This window comes from Urocampus carinirostris, chromosome 14 (assembly GCF_059441175.1).
Source record: "Urocampus carinirostris isolate Australia breed hairy pipefish chromosome 14, RoL_Ucar_1.0, whole genome shotgun sequence".
In the NCBI taxonomy this organism is placed as follows: Eukaryota; Metazoa; Chordata; class Actinopteri; order Syngnathiformes; family Syngnathidae; genus Urocampus; species Urocampus carinirostris.
The window spans coordinates 18,381,270-18,398,224 of NC_142362.1; the positions used below are offsets into that span (position 1 = coordinate 18,381,270).

At 41.9% G+C, this 16,955-nt stretch overlaps 1 protein-coding gene across 2 annotated transcripts; it reads right to left on the bottom strand.

The window, feature by feature from the left end:
- Positions 1-39: 39 nt before the first annotated feature.
- Positions 40-16,475, bottom strand: sestd1 (SEC14 and spectrin domains 1). 2 transcript variants are annotated; one of them, XM_088353134.1, is made up of 19 exons: positions 16,313-16,475; positions 13,995-14,071; positions 13,803-13,911; positions 12,229-12,319; positions 12,051-12,164; positions 11,746-11,859; positions 11,583-11,671; positions 11,452-11,504; positions 10,390-10,491; positions 10,135-10,292; positions 9,406-9,528; positions 9,141-9,341; positions 7,385-7,499; positions 7,166-7,325; positions 4,671-4,752; positions 4,473-4,595; positions 2,560-2,751; positions 1,734-1,837; positions 40-465 (listed from the first exon to the last, which is right to left on the bottom strand). In XM_088353134.1, exons 2-19 carry the CDS (start codon positions 14,047-14,049, stop codon positions 252-254), a joined length of 2,199 nt encoding a protein of 732 aa, XP_088209260.1. In that variant the 5' UTR covers positions 14,050-14,071; positions 16,313-16,475; the 3' UTR covers positions 40-251. The 2 variants fall into 2 exon arrangements, with proteins under 2 accessions (XP_088209260.1, XP_088209259.1); XM_088353133.1 differs by having other exon boundaries at positions 11,452-11,671.
- Positions 16,476-16,955: the final 480 nt, after the last annotated feature.

Sequence of the window (16,955 nt, forward strand, 5' to 3'; positions counted from 1 at the left end):
CAAATGATTTCATCTCCTCATAAAAACGCGGCTCAGACATGAAAGCTGAAATAGTTTATTTTGAAGGGGTCAGGAAGTTGTTGGCAAGGACAGGAAATATTTGAGATTGTGAGGTGCAATGGTTGACAAATTCAGCAGCAGCAAGTAAAAAAAACTTTTCGTTTTGGTCAGTCTTGTTTGGGAATACACAAGCAGGAACAAGAAGCATGCTGGGCAAAAACCCTCCGAACAAAGAAAACCGAGCTTTAGCATCAGTTAGCATGGTGCGCTAACAGGTCAGCTTCTTCGTCTTCTTTTTCGTTAGGCTCCTCCCCGATGACGTCCAATGGGGCGTGGGGTCCTCCCTCCTCCGCAATTGGCTCCGCATCCTGCAGCTGCAAACGCCGCTCTTCCACCAATAGGAGGCGCTCTTGAACGCACTCGGCCGCCGCATCATTGGCTGAGCTGCCAAAGCGATGCTCGCTCCTGAAGGAAAAATAATATAACATTTTTGAGTGTATAATGTGCAATGTATACAACTTATTGGATTTTTTCTCAGCTAAAACTAAGCAAGTAAGGGACAAATGTGGTTGAATATGTGCAGCCAGTGTTTCCCAAACCATTCAAAGTCTATGACAGGCTGCCAGAGTTAAATTGGTCCAGCCAGTCTCAAAAACTTTCATTATTTAAAAACAATTTTGGAACAAAAGCCCAATTGTGATTTTTCGGACCAATAAATCAATTTCGATGCAATTATTGATTTAAAAAATGCTATTTGTGAGCGAGTTCTGTTTCTTATGAGTACTTAATCATAGTGAAAAGCTTTAATCTTGGAAAAAGTTCCCCGTCTGCTGACCATTATTTATTTTTCGACAAGGGTCAAACAGAGGTGACATCATTACTGACTTAGCGTACACAACTGCAACAAAACAACAACTATAGATCTACAAATAAAAACAGAAGAAAGATTTGCAGTTAAATGAACGGTCCTGACCATCATTATACAAAAGTAAAACAGAATTGTCCTTTCAGAGTAAGAAAGCGATTTTCAGAGCAGCTAGCTAGCTGCATGCTGGCTTGAGTATCCTCGAATAGACCCAGGTCTCCGCGATGGTTAAGGTACAAGACTCCCCAATGCAGAAATCTCCCACGAGTTGTAGTTCCAGGTCATCAAATTAATGGGTAACGGATCTGGTGTTGGGGACTAGCCAGGCTCGGGAAGGGTTGCTTGTGAGAGTTGTTAGCCTAGCTGTAGCGATAAGCTGAACTTGAAGTCCTGCAATTGCTTTCTCTCTCTTAGTTACTTCCCGAACCCCATAACAACCTGTTGATCACCTGCTGGTGATTATCATTTGTCTGCGCTCTTCTAACTTTCAAATCCCGATTTAATTGACGAATTTCTTTTTAATGAAACAAGCCACTTGGCTTCTAGCTGTCCCGATTGCTTTGGTGGCTAGTTGTGCGCCTAGCTCTTTGACTGACAGCATACACCTTCACAATGGGGCACACAGACAGTCACGCCCCCTAACAAACATTTGCCTCTGATTGGCAAGTGCCGTCAGAACCCGAACTGTGACATTTCTGGCTAGCCTAACACTCCATCACCACCACCCACCTCACAAACATGGAACTATAAATTCTTGAAAAAAACCCAAACAGTATCAAGGTATTAACAATAATTGGCGTTGCACACAAATTTTTTGATATGTATTTTTTTGTTTTTGTGTTTTTTTATGCGAGAGTTCCATACGAACCCGTCAGGGAAGACGACGGGCGTGGCCAGTCGCTCCAGCAAAGCTTTGGCGGCGGCGTCCACTTGTTCCAAAGTCTCCGCCTCCACCACCTCCTCCTCCAATAGCTGATGTGGGTGTGGGGCCACGTGGATGTGTTAGGGTGTGTCAACAAAAATAATAATAATAATAATAGGAGAGTGAGAAAAAGAATGAAAGAAAGGGTCAAAGATAGGAGAAAGATCGAGAAAGAGTGAAAGAGAGCAAAAAAGAGTAGAGAAATAACAAGAGAGAATGAGATAAGGAACGTAACAAAGACCAAAAGAGAGGTTTGAGGGAGTAAGAGAGACAGAATGAAAGACAGAACGAGAAAGGAGAAAGAACGAGAGATGAAAAAGAAAGAAAGAGCAAAAGAGAAGAGAGAGAACGAGCAAGAGAAACAGAGGGCAAATTGAAAAAGATCAGAATAATAGGAAGAGTGAGCAATGGAAGGAGAAAGAGAGTGAAAGACTGATGAGAGAGACAGAGAGAGAGAGAGATAGGAGAAAGGAGAGTCAAAGAAAGAGGAGAGAGAGAGGAGTGCAGAGAGCATGAGAGACAGCGCAAAAGAGAAGAAAAAAGTAAGAGACAGCAAGAGAGAAACAGCAAAAGGCGAAAAAGGCAAGAGAAAGAATGGAAGAAAGGGCAAAAGAGAGGAGAGAGAAAGAGCAACAGAGAGGAAGAATGAAAGAGCAAAAAAGAGGGAGAGACAGAGCAAGAGAAACAGAGAGCAAATGGAAAAATATGAGAAAAAGATAGAAAAAGAGAGGGAGCGAGCGAGAGAGAGAGAGAGAGAACCAAAAGTACGTACATTGTGCGTTTGCGTATGGAATACAAGCGCGAGCTGCAGTCGTCTCTGTCGCTCGTCGGCGGCGACCGCAAAATGTTTCCAAGCTCGGTTGAGTTTCGGGAGCGTGTCGCCCGAAGACCGCGTCGAACAACGTAGAGACTGGCACAACACGACCGTCGCCTGCAACAGCTGCCGACCGTACTCGTAGGTGCTCTAAAAATCGAGAAAGCAAGGTTAAATGAACAGTATACATGTCGCAGGAAGAACGAGTCATATCTTATGCAACAAGTGCTACAAAGCAAAAGCAAGGATACAAATTATTCATTTTTCACAACTTGAATCACAATAAGACGATTACAGTGGGACCTCGCTACTTCGCGCTTCGACGTTCGTGGCTTCAGAGCTTCGCGGCCTGTAATAGTAAAAAAATAAATAAAAACATTTTTTTTTTAAATTGAGGGGCGTCGCTACTTCGCAGATTTTCACTTTTTGCGGGTGGTTTTGGCCGAGCCCCCGACCTACCGGCGAGTCCGGTCGCCGAGGCGAAGGCCCTCGCGGCCCTCGCAGGAGACGCCGGGCGCCGGCGTCCGCGCCGAGCACCTGACCTGCTCGGCTTGTCGCGGTGTCGTGCGTATCGCGCCCGAAAGTACCCGCGCCGCGGGTTAGGGGCTCGCTCGCGGGAGCGACCGAACGGCACCCGCGGTGCGGCGCAAGTATAAACCCAGTCATGAATTTGTCTCCGCAGCTAGCTGTGAGAACTAATGTGATTTGCAGCTGCGATTGGCTGGCAACCAGTTCAGGTGTCCCCTCTGCCCACTGCCCGGAGATGGCTGGGATAGGCTCCAGCCCCCCCGCGACCTTAATAAGGATAAGCGGTGCAGATAATGAGATGAGACGAGATTTTTTTTTTTTTTTTTGAAGGGGCGTCGCTACTTCGCAGACTTTCACTTTTTGCGGGTGGTTTTGGTCCTCATTACCAGGTCTATAAAATAATAATAATTTAAAAAAAAAAAAAAAAATTCCTTTTTGAAGGGGCGTCGCTACTTCGCAGATTTTCACTTTTTGCGGGTGGTTTTGGTCCCCATTAACTGGGTCTAAAAAAATAATTAAAAAAAAATTTTTTTTTTGGGAAGGTGCGCCGCTACTTATCGTGGGTGGTTTTGGTCCCCACTAACCGCGATAACCGAGGTCCCACTAATTGCCAAAAAAACCCCATTGTTGCAAAGTATTAAGAATTGATAATCAGAATATCTCGTTTGCGTTGCGTCGTCTGCTACAAGCCACGTGAACTTCTCTTTCCACGATGCTTTTAATGTACGTTTACGTTATGTATCGTAATAAAATTTTGTTAGCTTCTTTTGAATCTTTCTTCTGGGGCCGAGGTTTTGGCTTGATTCCTAACCACTTATCCATTTTTCTTGTGTTGTCTGTGCGTCTACTTTGGAAAACAATATTCTAATGCATGACCTTATAACGGTGGAAGCACAAAGTTATTCGATGGAGGCTTCTGATTGGCTGCCGAGCATACAAATTATTATACGAACCGAAATTCCGAAATTTTTAAAGCGACGGAGACGTTTTGTAAGTTGTACGTCCGACATAAAAGATGCGCGCCCCGGGCGTCCGGGCAGATGTTATTTCAAACACTGTTCTTGGCTTTAGGGGGCGCTTGTAGCAGTAAGGTCATGTCAAATATATAAAAATGTCTCAAGTATTTATTAAAACTGCTCCTTTCTGTGATAGTTTATGTATTTTTTTGCCTATTATTCAATATTGTTTTATATAACGATGGAAGATTTTTACCACCAAAAGGCACTAAATAATACTATAATACACTAACAATACAAAGGAAATTATTATTATTATTATTAAATAATAGACTAGACTTGTCGTTGCTGTTCTGCAGGAGAGCTGGTCCAGCTCCATTGGCTCACCTGGGCCACATCCACAAACTTGGCGTGCTTGTCCAGCAGGGCTTTGGTGTCCTTTTGGTCCTCGCCCAATCGCACGTGCGTCTTCAGCAGCGCGTCCAGAAGCTCGCACAGCCAATCCACGGCCTGAAGAAGGAAAAGGAGGCGGGGTATGGAACACCTGAGAGGCGTGACCTTCAGTGCAAGGTCAAGGTGACTCACCTGAGAGGCGTCCTCTTCACATTTAAACAACTGGACCATCTGCAACATCTTCAGCCGACGAACATCCACCATGTCCTCGCACCTGACGGAACATTTAATAATATCAAAAGAGGAAAAAAATAATACTGCTAATATTGCTATTCATTAGATGAATAACAATAATTTTTATTGCACTAGTGAAATATTGTTAAGAGAAAGATCAGAAAAATAATGTTTATATGCTCGTTACTGTAGAACTACAATATTAAAAATTATTTTACCGCACTATAAAATAATAAAAAAATAACATTAAAAAAATATATATATTTTCAATGTACTAAAAAAATAACATTTTAGTTTAGTAGGAAAACATGAGGAAACTGATATGAAAAGAAATCAAAAGTTTATATTGTGCTCAAAAAAGCAAGGAAGTATAAAAAAAAATGTCAAGTATATTTGTGATGATATTTAAAAATGCGTTCGAATATATTTTCAATCGTTTGTGAAATGACTGAAGAAGGAATTTAAGTGTCTGTGTAAATCCTTCAGATGACATTTGCTAGCATGCTAAAAGATCGCGCTCTAAGGATAGCGAGATAAAACTGGCACGCAAAATCTAGCACATAAAAGCTAATGCGATGAAACACTTTAAAATTAGTATGCGAAAGCTTGTAAACTAAAGCTAGTGCGCTAAACCTAGCATGTAATCATTATCCGCATGTTGTCCATGACATCTCAGGACTGAACGCTAAAGCTAGCGCACTAAAGCAAGCAGTATAAAACTAGACCTCTAAAGCTGGCATGCTACAACGAGTGCAATAAAACTAGCATTCTAAAGCTATCACGCTTAAGCTAGCGCGCTAAAGCTGGTACAACGCACTCAATTGAATCCTCTTTGTTGTCATTGATAACAACATAATGAAACATTGTATAGAACAAAATTAGACATGGCCCTCCAGCTAGTGTGCTAAAATAAGCACATTGTAATCATTTGCATGTCGTTCGTCCATGACATCTCAGACCTGACCACTAAAGCTAGTGCACTAAAGCTAGCAACAACCTTTGCCCACTCATCTGCATGTCGTCCATGACATCTTGGAACTGTACACTGAAGCTGGCGCGCTAAAGCTCGCATTATAAGGCTGGACTGTCAAAACTTGCACACTAAAATTACCACTCTAAAACTAGTATGCCAAAGTTTACGCCCTAAAGTTAGCACACTACAGCTAGCATGCCAAAGCTTACACAGTAAAGCTAGCAAACTAGAGCTAGTACACTGAAGGTAGCACACTTACCGTATTTTCCGCACTATAGGGCGCACCGGGTTATAGGGCGCACCCCCAAAAAATATTTTTTGGTCCTATATCTTCCATAGATAAGGCGCACCGGATTATAAGGCACTACAATGGGAACGTCGACAAAACAGTCAGATGATTCAGTCAAACTGATTACCCCCTTAACATTCCCAAAGCTTGCAAAGAAGCAAATACGTGTCGTAGACACGTGCGGATGCGGTGTCCGTATGATGTCACTCAAATGCGTCATTACAAATATCATTCGGAAGGTTGAAGTCTTGGGATTCAAGAAATGCCAAACATTTCTGTGTTTCTATTTTCTTTTTCGCTCACAACTTTACTGTGCATATGAGAATAAACACTTGGAATTGAGTTTAATTCACTCAACTCATCACAGCAACATCAAGATCGTTCTAAAACAAGATACCGGGAAAATATAAAGCCGCATAACTCACCTAAGTTCTCACGTTCAATAATGATACGCAATCATGGTCTTCTTACAACCGTGAGTGAAGTAAATCCAGGAGAGTAGAATATTTACAAATACAGACTAATGAAACATGTTTCTTTATGGCGTACTGTAGCAAGCTTGCTACGCCATTGCTAAACTCGGCCGATTGCAGGGTTTGTTTAAGCCATCTAGCCAATCCGAGGCTCCGAATAACTTCAGCCAATAGTGATCGATTCAAATGATGATTGACACATTGGTTAGCCAATGAAACGCCGGTATATAAATCCGAGCATACACCGCGGACTACTCCACGTTCGGGGTAAAATCGAGTCGGCGGCCGTTGAGTAAGTTGCGAGACCTTGTGAATTTAATATTGAGCCATATATAAGGCACACTGTGTTATAAGGCGCATGGTCAGCTTTTGAAAAGAATTAAGACTTTTAGGTGCGTCTTATAGTGCGGAAAATACGGTAATTGGATTCTCTTTGTTATCATTAATAACAACATCGTGAAACATTGTATGGAACAAGATTGGACGTGTCATTCCCGGTTAGGATAAAGCTTGGACGGTGAAGCTAGCGCACTAAAGCTAGCCCAATAAAGCTAGCAAGCTAAAGCTAGTGCAGGATATCTAGCACACAAAATTGAATTCTCTCTGTTGTAATTGATAACAACTTAGTGAAACATTGTATAGCACAAGCTTAGACATGGCCCTCCAGATTGAATTAAAGCTAGGGCACTAAACCTAGCACGCTCAAGCTAGCACCAACCTCTGCTTCCTCATCTGCATGTCGTCCATGATGTCTCGGACCTGCCTGGCATTTTCGCTTTCTTCGGCCGCTGCTTTTTCGCCGTCGTCATTATCTTCTTCTTCACTCATCTGTTCCAATAGCAGCGCCCCCTTTTGGCGCAGCGATGCTAGACCCGCCTCTGAAAAAGGGGAGCGTCAATGCAGGAGGCAGAGCCACAACCTAACTAATGGGACCTACCGACACTCTGCAGCTTCTCCTCCAAAAGCTTGAGGTTATGCTGGATTTGGGCGCCATCGCCCGGCGCTACATCCGCGCACAGCATGCCCAATAGTGCGTCAAGCTGTTGCGACAACTAGCAAAGTTGAAAGACAGAATGCTACGTTAGCTAGCGCGAAGGCGGGAGGAGACAAGCGAGGGCAAAAAAAAGCATGTGCTAATAATGGACAACCTCGTGCGTCCACCTGCTGCTACTGTTAGCCAAAATGCAAACATGCTACATTAGCTAGGGCTAAGGCAAGAACTGACAAGCAAGGGTGAAAGAAAACATGTGCTAATACTGGCCGACCTAGCAAGTCTGGCTGCTGCGACAGCTAGCGACAAAGCAAACTTGCTATGTTAGCTAGTACTAAGGCGGAATCATACAAGGCAGGGCCAAAAAAACACGTGGTAATAATGGCTAACCCAGTGTGTCCCGCTGCTGTGACAGCGAGCAACGAAAAATGTTATGTTGGCTAGCGCTAAAGTCTTAAATGAAAATAAGATAGCTATGGTAGCAAAGAAGTAATTCAATACTATTATTTCTGGACTACAAGGCACAAACACAAAATGCAATGCTAGCGGTAGAAGTCAACCGATTAATGGGCGGGCCTATTATCGGAACTGATATGCTGGATTTTGACTGATGGGTATCAGCATATTTTTTTTATTTGACCGGCAGATTACTAAGAACAACAGAGCAGCAGACAAGCGTTTTCTTCCATTTCCTGCATTCTGTCCCTGACGCTCAAGACCCTGCGTTTTCTGATTGGATAAGTGACCAGGGGCGGAGCCACTGAAACAGGAAGCTGCCCACACTGTGCGCTGTCTGCAGTCAGAAATAGCGATTGACGGAATTAAAACAAAAAGAGTGATCGTTGTCTATATAATGTGTTTAGTAAGACTTATCAATGCAAGCGTTATCAAAACTGTAGCCACCCCTAAACATCATACCAATTAGAAATCACAATGACCCGTGATATACTTTCAATACCAGTCCACGTGCTACTCAGTTGGTTTTAGAGCGCCACCTGGTGCCTGCGAACACCACGCAGGAGACCCTCGGTCTACTTTAACATTAGCACTTGATAATATAAATAAAACATTTGTGAAAAGTTCATTCAGAGGTTTAAGGCGCATATTACATTTTAATTAGACATTCTTGAAACTACAGAATCAGTAATTTGGCTACAATCTCCTAAAGCAGGAATGACATCTAGCTAGGACACCCCCATCTGTTTTTCTTTTTATTTATTGATTCAATATTCATAATTTCCAATACAATTAACGCATATGCAGAATAATAATCAAATTTTCAGGATCATTTTAATGCATTAATGCTTGTAAGTAGAAATCAAACGAAGACATGCTAACAAAACGGCTTAAAATAAGCTGAATCAACGCTAGCGCAAACAAAGCTGCTCAGTAGGCTAAGTAGGTAAGTAAGGCTAATATTTGTAAGGAAGGCTAAGTAGACTAAGTGCAAATGAAGTTGAGCAAAGTGGGTGTGGCTAGGTAGTAGGCTAAGTAAGCTAAGTAGGTAAGTATGGCTAAGTTGGCTAAGTGCAATTGAAGCTCAGCTAAGTAGGTGTAGCTAGGTAGTAGGCTAAGTAGGTAAGGCTATGTTGGCTAAATGCAAATGAAGCTAAGCTAAGTGGGTGTGGCTAGGTGGTAGGCTAAGTAAGTAAGACTGTAAATGTTAAGTGCTAATGAACCTAAGCCAAGTGTGTGTCTCTACCTCTTGTGCGGCAGTGTGGAAGGCTTGCGCATCCCTCAGGACATTCTGCCGGCTCTCCAAGAGCGCCGCCTGCTGGTAGCAAACTTCGCTAAGTTGGCGTTGTAGCGTCTTTAGCTGGCCCACCTCTTCGACGTCTTGTTCCCCTCCAGCCAACAGGGTGGCGATCTGCTGGTTCAGTTCCACGTACACCGCGAACCACTCCTAGCAAAGGAGAGTTAGCAACATTAGTGACGTTAGCAACAACACTAGTGTCAAAGGTACTCACGCTATGCTGACTCTCGATTTCCTCGTGCTTGTGTTGTAGCGCTAGTGCCGCCCGTGTGGAGTCGCCGATCGTGCGCTCACTTTTCAGCAATTCTGAGCCCGGCCCCTGTAGCCAAGTCACCACCTGGGGGCGGGGCCACACCTGTTAAACTCCGCCTACGCTAGCTAATACAGTAGACTAAAATATAGAATATACTAGGTACATTTACAAAGAAATTAAACTATTACAATAACAACCGGATTTACCTCGATCATTAGGCATACCTAGAAAAACAAAAAATGCCACGCAAACACTAGCTAGGTTAGCTAAACCAGTCAACTAAAAAGCCCAAGTAAAACATGCTAGCTACAATAGCAAATAAGTGAATCAACCCTAATTTCCCCAAAATTCAATTCTATAATTTCCTAAATCTAAGGCACACGTAAAACACCCAACGCGTTATGCAAGATCTGAATAGTTAGTTAAAAAGGTCAACTGATAAGACTTTAAGCAAACATGTCAGCTATATTAGAAAAGAAGTGTAGCTATTCGAATAACAAACATGTTGAACACTGTAATTTCTAACTAAAAAGGCCATAAGTAACTGCTAGCTAGCGCTCACCTGGCTGTCTTTAGCATGGTATATTATGAATCGCTTGCTACGTTGCCAACACTCTTTCTAGGAAATGCTACACTAGCACTAGCCAAGTTAGCAAACACAAAAAAAAAAAAATCAGTAAGTAACCTCACCTGTGCGACCTTAGCGTGCACGTCTTGTATTAGCGATCGCTTGCTACGTTGCCGGCACACTTCCTGGTATCTAGTGTACTTTTCTCTCAGTGAATCAAGAAGCTTCGCCACTTGCGGTTGCGCCAGAAGCTCCTCCTCCATCGGACGCCATGTTGGCGCTAAAATCAAAACAAACAAGGCACAATTATTGCAAACTGCAAGACGCTGGGTCTTGATAACATGAGCTTGCTAATAGCATAACCAGTTTTTTCTGACCTCCTTGGACCCCGCCTGCCCCCGTAACCCCGCCTCCTCCGACTCCAACCCCTTCCGAAACGTCAAAACGACGCTGCTGGAGCTCCGACAACAACTCGTGACCTAGGCAAAAAAGAAATACTGAAAATACTCACACAAACAACAGATACGACAACAAAAAACTGATACTGATACAAGGTATCAAGGTATTAGTATCCATTTTAACAGGAATAGATACCAATATCAAGTGGCTTCTAGTGGTCAAATTAGATGTATCTGGATTTCATTTAACAACATTTAAATAAAAGGAAAAACATGTTACTTAATAAATAGGGCAGGGAGTTTTACCGACTTGTGGTGTCACAATCGGGTATCAATATTGTTGACTTCTCAAGAGATGATCATTATTGTTATCATTTAAAACAAACCTGGTATCGAGCTGCCCAAGAAAAATAAATAAAATAACACACAAAACAGTAAAGACACTAAAATAATGCACAAAAACAGACAAGAAAATTGAAAATACCGATAACAGATATCGGCAATTGCAGCAAGGGTCGGTACCAGTGTTAATTGCCGTATGTGGCTATACTACTTGGAGAAGAAGCAGGATTGCAAAAATTAGGAAAAAATCTAATGATGGGATTTCATGTTTCTTTGCAAATAAGGAATTTTAGCGACTAGTGGTATATGTATCGGGTATCGGAACTGTTGAATAATTGAAAGGTCGGTTAAAATATATATAAAAGGGGTATCGAGCTGCCCAACCAACAAAAAAAAAACCACACACACAATGATATAGACATTAAAATAATACACAAAAAAAAAAACACACAAATAAAACTTTGCAGTACTGATAGCAGGTATTGATAGTTGCAACAGGAATCGATAACAGTATCAACTGCCCTCTAGTGGCTAAATTATTGGAATTAGCTTTTAATTTTAATATATGTATAAAAAATGTGGTATTAAGCTGCTCTAAAAAGAACACACAAAAAAAGACACTATAATAATACACACAAAAACAAGCAAATACTGATACCAGTATCAAGAGCCCCCTAGTGGCGGACAAAGATAAAGTACCGGTCTGTAGGACGGTCTCTGGGTCGAAGGACGGCAGGAGGACGTCGGCCGAACTGAACAGCAAAAAAACAAAATTGAACACAACAAAAACGTACTGTAACGTGCACGATTCAAGCGCGTCGTGCACGTACTGGTCGAGGGCGGCGCCGCAGTCGCTGTCGTTGATGACGGACAGCTCGTCCAGTAGCGACGTGGACTCCTTGGTGAATTTCTCGAAAACCTGTACAAAAACAAAACAAGTGAGTGTCGTCGCCTCGGCAACCGGAACACCAAACGGGAGGAGAAGGCGGCGACCAGTCGCTTGCTGAGCCAATCAGAGTGGTCGTAGTCCAGCGTGCCGCCAAAATGATCCGTCAGCTGCGAAGGATCGATGTAGCGCGTCAGTTTATTGGCCGATACCAGGATCACCTGACGAGGGGGAGGAACGAGTAAATTAGCAGTGGTTATGAAGGAAAACACTTTTCCGATAGGAATAACAAACATTGAAAATGCAATTATAGAAAGGATAGAGACAATCCTCAATTTGGACAACATTGTTAAGTCCAATGAAATAAGTTAGCATTGGCAAGAAGTTAGCATTAGCAAGAAGCTAATTGAACCTCAAATCCGAGTCGGTCCTTCTCCTTCCAGAAGCAGAAGTGCGTGACTTTCTTGTCCCAGAACTCATCCGGCTTCACCACGCATACCAGAGACACCTCCGGCGGAATCACGTTCTGAAAATTGATATTATCCATTAATTTTAGCTGCTAATGTTAACCGCTAGCTAGCTAGCCGTACCTGCAGCATCAGCACCACTGTCTTGACCGTGTTCCACTGCGAGCGACGACCGTCCACAATCACTGTGAAGCCTCGTGCTTTACATTTCTCGCTAGCACAAAAAAGACAAGATCATCGCTAAGCTTAGCGAATGGCCTCTAATAGGAAAACAATTTTTTTTTTTAAACCTAGCAGCCCCAACAAAAAAAGATGTGTCATATGTACTGTCCTCGTGCAGCCTTTCTCCTGATTCGTTCTCCCTTTTCAGTCAATCACCGCAACGATTTGGTTTATTGTGACGTAATACGTATTATCGCCGCTTATAATGGGTTCTGAGAAAGTTAGTGATTAGGTCAAGTGAAAAACAATTGAGTTGAAAAAGGAAGAAAACTGAAAAGTACAAAAATGGTGAACGAATGTCTGCCATCCAAGCACTGCTAAAATCTTTATTATGTGCTCATTTGAATAGTACAGAGATCCCTCGGTTTTTGCGGTTAATGGGGACAAGAACCTACTGGGAAAAGTGAAAATCTGCAAAGTAGTATCGCACTTTTTTGGGGGCGGCCTTCATAAGAGCGGACTTGCACACTTACCAACAGAGAATGAGAGAGCAAGAGAGACAGGGTTCGTACACCTTTGTCATGACCAAATTCAAGCACTTTTATGGACATTTTTTCAATATTTCCAGTACCTCCAGCGCTGATAAAAAAAAGAGTTCCTATTTATGATCTACTTTAATTCATATTTCATGGGGTTTTCAGGAATCCCCAGCAAAACTTATTAAATAATTAAGAAATAAATACATTGGTGCATTGGAGATCTTTTGAAGCCAAAACTGAGGGAAGCTGAATGAACCGCTTTAAGAAAAAGAGCCGGAATTGCCATGACTAGTCTCAGTAGCCTAGATGGTAGGGCGCCCGCTTTGAGACTGGGAGGTCGCTGGTTCGCGCCTCGGCCGAGTCATACCTAAGACTTATAACATTGGTAAAATGGCGGCGCCCTCTGTTGGCTGCGGCTGCATCGGCTCGCTACAACGGGTCAGGTGTATCGACATTTCGTTCTGTGTACATTGTTACAAAGAATGACAATACAAAGGAAATTATTATTATTATTATTATTATTAACCTGTCCTTTTGGATAGGACAGTAGGGGGCAGTAACACTTTACATGACAACATTATAAGGCCTGGAGCCACACAGCACTTTTTAACATTTTCTTCATTTAAATGCATAGTCTATCGAGTCAGACTGCCAGGAAGCACAGCAATGAAAAATATTCCAAGCATTTTCAAGCACTTCCCCAAAATTCAAGCATGTTTTTACCTTAAAAACTCAACGTTAAAATTCAAGCATTTTCAAGGTTTACAAAAACTTGTGCGAACCCTATTTTAAAGGGTGATTTTATCAAAGCTATGCTGACTGGCTAACTGAGAGAGGGAGAGCCAGAGAAATGCAGAGAAACGAAACCAGTCGGATTGGCTGGCATGCTGGCCCTCTTTTGTGCATTGTTTTTTCCTCTTTTGAGCGTCTATTGGGCATCCATTGGGCATCCTATAGGCATTTTTTGTCAGTCTCTCTGGCTTTTTGGGTGCATACCTGGGTATGCTGAGCAGGTAGTGTAGGGTTCTTCCCAGCTCATCCATGTTGGTGGTGTCGCAGCCCAGCGGGATGCTGAGGATAAGACCGCTGCGACGGTCCTTCCCACCTGTGCCCGACAAAAATGAAGAAATTTTAAAAAAAAAAAGTTTGCCCGTTAGCCGGGCACCACCGAAAATGGGCAAAACTTGCCCGAGAGGAAGGCCAGCTTCTTGTTGAGCACGTCCATGATGCCGCTAGCTTCCATGGCTGCGAGCTGATGATGTTTCCTGTCACATACAAACATCCTTGTCACCTTCATTCATCTTGGAAAACAACTTTATTCTTTTAAGACGGAGCAATGGCCGCTCCTCAATGCAGACAAGACGGATGGTGCAAGCATTCATTCAGATCAACTCAAAAATGTCAAGTACTGTGCAAATTAGTGTATGAAGAAATTGTTTTTAACCTAAACACATCTCAAAGTTTGGGTGCAGGTTATACATGAGGTCTTACTATTTATCTATTTATCATATTGTCATAATCGTGCAATGTTTGAGCAGTCAAATAATATTGCAGACCACAATCAAACAACAGTCATAAAACCAGGGTCTCACTAACAAAGCCTAGAATATAAGAATACAATTTTTTTATCATTCTAACATGTGAAACGCATACAATTAGCATTCGTCTTTGGTACCGTGACCAAAAATAGTGATAGCGAGATATAATGTACTGCCTTTTCATGACCTGTTAAAGATTTGGTGCACTCCCCACTGTGATGCGGGTAAAATTCCCGTTGCATCAAACCACAAAGTTTGAGCTAAGAAAAGATTTAACCGAATTTTATAGCGAGTTTTTTCTTAAATGGGGGTGATGTAATACATGGATAAGGTAGCTTTTGATTTGCAGAAGGTTGACTGACAATTTACAATGACAGAAAAGCCCTGGGATACAGCAATTTTTACTTAAAACATTGTCACTTTACAATGCAGAATAAGATGATTTTCAGCCCTGATCTGAGGAATTTTATCCCTTAATAGCATATTGACAAAATGATTCTGCATGCCCAGTAACTCTTTGCAATGTTGATACATGAGACAAGTTAGTCTTTGAGCTGCCTGTCTGCTATTGGTCCACGTCATTATCAAATTCTGCTCTGCTATTGGTGTGTGTCACGGTATCATCAATATGTCAATAGCTAATAGTGCAGAACTACTTCCCACAATGCATTTATCTCCATTTGGTTTTTAATAGTGTCTTCTTCGTAAAAACTTTTCAAATGTAAGGCACATGAATTTGAATTTACATTTAGAGTGAAGGTCGCATTAAAAAAAAATCTAAGTTAAATTTTTTTTAATAAACTATAAAATAAATATTAAAAAATAAACCTGATTCATTCCTGTCCACTTTCAAATCCGGACTCAAAACTCACCTCTCCAGACTAATTGGTTATTCATTACTTTTTTGTTTTACTCTTTGTTTATTATTGTGTCTTACTCATATGTACAGCGACCTTGTGTGTCCTAAAAGGCGCTTCAAAATGCAATGTATTATTATTATCATTCATAAATGGTCACAGTACGTAGAACTATTTCCTTGTAATTATGCATTTCCAACTTTATTAACCGTATTTCTGGTTCACTAAAGCTAGATTATAATGTGAAGTTATAATTTTCTGAGGGCAGCAAGGCGACACAGTGGTAAGCGCTTGTGTGGCACAGTTCTGAGGTAATGAGATTGAACCTACGGTGTGGAGTTTGCATGTTCTACCAGGGCTTGCGTGGATTTCCTCCGGGCACTCTGGTTTCCGCCCACATTCAAATAACATGCATGTTGGGTTAATTGGCTGGTCTAAATTGTCCCTGGGTGTGAATGAGCGATTTAATTGTCCGTTTCTGTGTGCCCTGCGACTGGCTGGCAACCAGATCAGGGTGTCCCTTGCCCACTGCCCGACGATGGCTGGGATCGGCTCCAGCACCCCCACGACCCTACTGGGGATTAGCGGTGCAGATAATGGATATAATTTTCTGGCCTTTTTCGTTTCCGGAAAATACAGTACTTTAAGAGTGAGGATAGAAACAATGAGGGAAAACTCGGATCTATAAGGCGCCTTATAGTCCTGAAAATACAATATTTTGCACCAGTAGTTCGCAGCTAATACGCTTGGTGTTTCATCCCCACCTAAGAACAGATTCATACCGTATCCCGGGGCTCTACTCTACTCCCTTTTACGGTTTTATATTAAGGAACAATTTTAACTATATTAGAGGAGCTTATTGAACGAATTTTGAGCAAAAATGTATGCGCAGAAGCACAACATTAATTCCCTCAAAATAACGCAAATGAAAATAAATTTAGGCTTGGTCTTTAGATATCCGGTGGAAAAGTGGGGCGAGCAGCAGTTCAAATTTGGAATATCTTGGAAATGTTAAAGATTGTTCGGCATCAGTTCTGTTCGGCCCGCAGACACAATGACCCACTTAGCCTCCCTCACCTTCGGCGAGCAGCCTTTCGTTAACGTTTCTTACCTTTCAGTCAAATATTTGTCATCACGCAGCTCCAAACAAGTTTATAACACTTAAATATGTCTTTTTTAAAAAATAGTTCTTGATCATTCAGCAGCGGGACACTTTTGCATCTTTCGACTTGCTAACTCAAAGCTAAGCTAGATGCTGCGCGCATGCGCAACATTGCGACCACTTTTCGGCTCATTTCAAAGTAAACTATGATAGACTTGTCTATATGCTTCTTAATTCGTTCATCTTTTGTTTGGTAAACATTATTTTTAATATATTTTGATATTCCCATGTTCATATATTAACGTTAAACCGCCACAAACGCGCGGAGAGGAACGTCTGTCTCTTATTTTGGTGACGCAGACGAGGGAAACATATATATCCGGTTTGGGAAGGAAACGAGACGTCTATAAAATTGGATTTTTAACGTTTTGCCCTAAATCGAACCTGGATTAGAAAAACATACTGAAGGATTTTATACATTTGACTATAAAGGATTTCATACGATTGAATACAAGTTACATTTATTGAGTTTAATGCTGTAGTTATTTACTGACTGTGCCTTTATTCAATAAGCAGTGAAAGTTCAGGGCACCCTGATAGGAAATATTGTTTACAGGAATGGCGGGAACGGAACGTAAGGCTGATAAGATAA

Coding starts and splice junctions, on each gene's coding strand:
- sestd1 (XM_088353133.1), bottom strand. CDS start 14,049: ATGGAAGCTAGCGGCATCATGGACGTGCTCAACAAGAAGCTGGCCTTC. Junction 9,529..10,134: donor TGCACGCTAAGGTCGCACAG/GTGAGGTTACTT, acceptor CCCCGCCCCCAG/GTGGTGACTTGGCTACAGGG. Junction 1,838..2,559: donor TCCATACGCAAACGCACAAT/GTACGTACTTTT, acceptor CACCCACATCAG/CTATTGGAGGAGGAGGTGGT.